This window comes from Miniopterus natalensis, chromosome 12 (assembly GCF_054644295.1).
Source record: "Miniopterus natalensis isolate mMinNat1 chromosome 12, mMinNat1.hap1, whole genome shotgun sequence".
NCBI lineage: Eukaryota > Metazoa > Chordata > Mammalia > Chiroptera > Miniopteridae > Miniopterus > Miniopterus natalensis.
In genome coordinates, this window is record NC_142092.1 from 25471275 (window position 1) to 25476602 (window position 5328).

General features: G+C 41.5%; 1 protein-coding gene across 1 annotated transcript; it reads left to right on the plus strand.

The window, feature by feature from the left end:
• Positions 1-1160: 1160 nt before the first annotated feature.
• On the plus strand, positions 1161-2655 carry LOC148091802 (cytoskeleton-associated protein 5-like). The gene is given in 3 exon segments (XM_087822539.1): positions 1161-1329; positions 1332-1640; positions 1643-2655. Coding segments are annotated over 3 exon segments (1491 nt in total).
• The last annotated feature ends 2673 nt before the right edge of the window (positions 2656-5328 follow it).

The window sequence follows — 5328 nt, forward strand, 5'->3', positions numbered from 1 at the left end:
TTTAAAACTCAGATATGCCCATTAAATCCAGTGATTTTTTAACCTAAATTATTATAGTAAAGCGTTAGAGTATTCTATGTGCATTGTGAGATTCATGGCAAATTTATTTTCCCCTCATATTTCCATAATCTGAGTTATATCAGGATTATAAAGCTATCACCTATCAAATAAAAAGCATCTTCTGAAGTGGCACTGTGTTTGATGAACCCAATTTAAGCATGATTTTATGTCTTAAACTGGGCATACTTTTTCTATGTCTTTCACGTCCTGTTTAGCTGTGTCAGAGGTACTCACCATTTGGGACACTATTATAAACTGCTGCTGATAACAGGCAACTACAATCTTAAAGAGTTTATAGGATTCTAGCATTCATATTTCTTAGGTAAAATGTGATGGGTGTGATATGTACAAAACTGTTAGTTTTTACTTTCTTTCATGGATCTAGCTATAGCTAAGAAACAGTGAAAACTTTGTGATATGTGATATAAAAATAGTAAGTTACAGAAAAATTAAAATATGTAAAATTTATCTGTGATAATTTATTTTATTGTACCCTGTCTTATGTTACATCTCCAAGAAGCAGCCCCAGATCAAGTGATATATTGAGGGCCATTTTCCAGAGGAGGGTTGTGAAGGAAATTCTATGGGGCAGGGGGTAAAAAGTTAGCAAGAATGAGGTCTCAGCAGCACAATGTTCACCACAGATTTAGCCCCACCTCTTGACAAGTGACTGTCCCTTTTGTATAACTTCTAGTCAGCTAGAGGTGAAATAGGGAGGGGAATGTGTTCATCCAGGTAAGGCAGCTATCATTTGGCTAAGGGCAATTCTGAGAAGGGAGCACATGTGAATTATTACTAAATAGGCGAAAAGAGTAGAAAACGGAATATAGGTGGGCACCTAAGGTATCTGATTCCTTGTTATGATTATAAATTTCATCTTAGTTTCTACGTATTACTTCAAAATGTAATTAACATCAATTTTTGATAACTCAACAGAATATAATTTCTTCAAAATAAAATCATTTAAAAATACTATGTGAAAACTCCAATGACTTAAAAAAAAGATTTGATATTACTTGCTTTAGAACACTAATTATATTAACATCTTGATTAAGGAAACAGTGATTTTGCTAATTGCATGAAATTTGGAGAATAAATATATGATAATTTATGTCAGGAAGGTCTTCCCCAAAGAGAAACTGAAGCAATGCAAAAGCAAATTTCCCACAAGGCCCCTAAAGACGCTGCTGCGCACTTTATGCAGATTCAAAGGGCCCCAGATCCTAGACCACCTGACCATGACTGACAGCAAGAACGAGCCTGAGCTGGAGCCCGCCTCTGCCGGGTGCTGAAGCACAGCAGGGGCCAGCCTGGGAGCAAGTCGGATAAAGAGACAGAAAAGGGAGAGTCTGGAATCGATGAAAAATCATCAAAGGCCAATGTGAACGACTTCCTAGCTGAGATCTTTAAGAAGATTGGCTCTAAAGAGAACCCTAAAGAAGGCCTAGCGGAGTTATATGAATACAAGAAGAAATACTCAGATGCCGACATTGAACCATTTCTGAAAGATCCCTCACAGTTCCTCCAGAGCTGTGTTGGGAGAGGCATCGGGGTGGCTGGGATGCAGGGGGAGGGCCAGGGCCCGCTCCCACCTCAGCAGGCATCTCCCCTCCGAGGGAGGCCACCTGCGCGCCCGCTCCCACCGCAGCGTCCTCCGTGGGCAACACAAACGGAGAAGAGGTGGGGCCCCCTGTCTACCTGGAAAGGCCACAAGTCCTCCCACAGCCATGCGGCCTGCACAGCACACAGCAAGATGGGCGACCTCTGTGGCCCTCTCCGCCCCCCACGCCAGCCTTCCTGCCGCTGCCTCTCCACACACACGCTGCACAGCAAGCTCTCGGCTCCGGGGGCCGGGGGGCAGCACCCCGTCCAGGCCCGGGCTCTAACCGGGCTCACTCTTCAGGAGCCATGACCGCGGCCGCCTCCTCCACAGCTAACACTGGTGGCTTGAGAAAAAGGCTGCAGAGAACTAGAGAGCAGTGGCAGAGGAGCTGCCGACCCCTGGCACCCTGCAGCTTTAGTTTACCAACTACAGTCCTCGTGGTCCACAGCGGCCTGGGTGGGCCTGGTGCACGCCAGCCGGTTCGTGTCGGCAGTGGCTCGGTTTGTGGAGCCTTGGAAAGTTTTGTGTCAGCCGTGGTTCGGTCTGTGGAGCCGTGGCTCGGTCTGTGGGGCCGTGGCTCAGTCTGTGGAGCCGTGGCTCGGTCTGCGGGGCCGTGGCTCGGTCTGTGGGGCCGTGGCTCGGTCTGCGGGGCCGTGGCTCGGTCTGTGGAGCCGTGGCTCGGTCTGCGGGGCCGTGGCTCGGTCTGTGGGGCCGTGGCTCGGTCTGCGGGGCCGTGGCTCGGTCCGTGGGGCCGTGGCTCGGTCCGTGGGGCCGTGGCTCGGTCCGTGGGGCCGTGGCTCGGTCTGTGGGGCCGTGGCACAGGCACCTGCACACGCTCGGCTTCTCCAGGAGCGCCTGCCTCTAGAGGACTGTCTGTGCATCAGCTTAGTGCACAGACTTGCAAACAGCTGCCCTCCGCTCAGCTCAGACTAGTTTCCACGCCCTTTTTCTTTTTAATTGCTCATTTGTACAGTTGTCCTAATCTTGCCTAGATTTTAACTATTAGGGATTCTGTAACAGCTTTCCTTTTGAGTTTGTGAGGTCTTCTCCCTGCAGCCCTGAAGGGTTACTGTATTCTGTACGAATGCACAGCATGATACAACTAAATTTAAGAGTCTTTTATAAATAAAGTTTGCATTAACTATAAAAAAATAAATAAATGTATGATAATTTATGAATTAGTTGTGCCTCCATTATATTGCTCATCAAATATCATTGATCCATTAATAGAACAATGAGACACTGACAATAATACATGCATTCACTGCCTAGGCTAAATTTGAATTTCAGTCTTAGAAACAAGTTTTATACATACTTTTTTCTTCTTCTTTTTTCTTTCTGACTACAAATAGTGGTTAGTGTAGTGGAATAGAATAAATATTATTTAATAATTGATCTTAATTTAATAAGTGTTAAATATTTAAATGCACATTATGTGTCCTTTGGCCCTGTGCTCCTCAGTGGTTAGGCCTAGGTCTACCCCAAAGTGACAACTTATAAATCTAGGTTTTTGATCATATGGATATCACTTCTGTATCAGAAAGAAAAAAAAGATATGTCATTTGCCATTTCTTACTCCCTAACCTTCCAGGGAATCACATGAATTATAAGCTACACTACCTGCCTGAATTTTTTATCTTCTGCCATCTTTTTATTTTACTTATTTATTCAGTTTTATCACTCTTTCCTTCTGTGCTTTTTACACATAGAGTGTTGGAACAATCTTAGATTGGGAATCTCAGGTACTTTATTTTATTTTATTTTTATAATGGCATTTTATTATTTTCAGAAAAATTATTGGACATTCTATTTCAAACCTAGTTGCCTGCTTGTTCCTTGGGGAATAAACATTTTCCCCTTCACTTTCTCTTTTATTATCTTGCTGTTGTGTTACTCTACAACATTATTGTGCATTGCTGAAGAATTTACCTAGGTAAACATCAGACAAACCATTGTGTTGTTGAAGGGTCATTGATCATGAACGCTCAGTTATTCGGTTAGACAGCTCTGCATTATCATAACTAGACTTTGTAGTAAGAATCTCATGTACTTTAGGGAAACATCTGATATTCTGCATATTCTTTTAAAACTTTCTGGGATCAATTCATTTTGAATAAATTGTATCAGCTGCTATTGAACATGCTAGCAATCAGAGGAACTAAAGTGAGAATAATCTGTGGATGGATTTTTTGATACTTTTCTTCTGGAATTTATTGAAATTGATTAGTATCCCTTCTCAGGCAAAATATTTTGATCAAGAGCTTAATTTTATGGCAAAGATAAATCAAGATTCCCTTGGAGGTAAGAAAGTCAAAATGTAGATAAGTGTTTTTTTCATGTCACCAAGTTAGAAGCTTTAAACAGGTTTATGTAACCACTTATAATTGGTCTTCTATAGAGACAGTTTACTTTAAAAAAAAAAAAATGTTTTTTATTGATTTTTAGAGAGAGAGGAAGAGGGGGGATAGAAAGATAGAAACATCAAGGAGTGAAACATCATTGATCGGCTGCCTTCTTCAAGCCCTCTACTGGGGACCGAGCCCGCAACCCGGGCATGTGCCCAGACCCGGAATCGAACTGTGATCTCCCAGGGAGCCACACTGGCTGGGTGACAGATTACCTTTTAGCGCACTATCTAATGAACCAAATTGTATGATTATTATCTGCATCGGTGAATTTCCCTAAATATAAACAAGATTGAAATGAACATTTCAGCAGTTGAAAAGTAGTGATCGGCAATGTCACGAAAATTCAATAAACACATTTTATCGAGAAACTATTCCCAGTTCAAGAACATTTACTAGTAAATTCATCTCTAGTCTGCTGAGTAAGGAAGAAATTCTATCTGATAGAGAGAATGTAGCCTTATAACAACTCTCTTTCATTTACACTCATGGGGTATTTGTGACAAATAAGTGCTAATAGTATTTTGTAGAGTGCAATGATGCACGAATGATAGCTTTACTTAGATTTTGAAAATCTTTCTGATTAGATTTCACTGTTTTTTTAAGAAAGGTAGAGATTCTTTCAAAAGGTCAGAGCAATTTGAGTCCAAAAAAAGTCCTCCTACTTTCCAATGCACACCACACTCCCATTTTCTTACATTAGCAGTTCAGAAAACTGTGCTATAGGCATAAGGAAAGGTATTGTGCTTAAAAATTCAACCCCTACAGTATTCAACATAGTGTCAAACTGCATCTCCAGCTGGTGTGACTGTGTTGCCTTGCACAAACAATTTAATTTACATCTCATTTTTTAAATCTTTAAAATAGAAATAATACTTATGCCTATATTAGAGCTGTTTGAAGGATTTAAGTGAGAAAAATCATGTAAAGCCTTATCAACTGGCACATCCAATTTTCTCATTAGCAACATCTTCCTCTTATCAGGCACTATAGGCATTAGTGAAATCACGTGGTGCTCCCTCAGCACCTTCCAGCCTTATTTCCTTAAGCTAGCTCACATATACCCTCAAAATGCCATTACGGAGAACTCGAATCTTATGCTACCTCTGGGAACGACCTGCAAGCCAACTGCACACACAACTCCCTTGTTTCCCAATTATCACTTTTTTTTTTTTTTTAATTTGTTCTTAGTTTTGGGTTTTTTGTTTGTTTTGTTTTGTGTCTCTGTTCACTGAAAGACTCGGAGAGCAGGGTTACTTC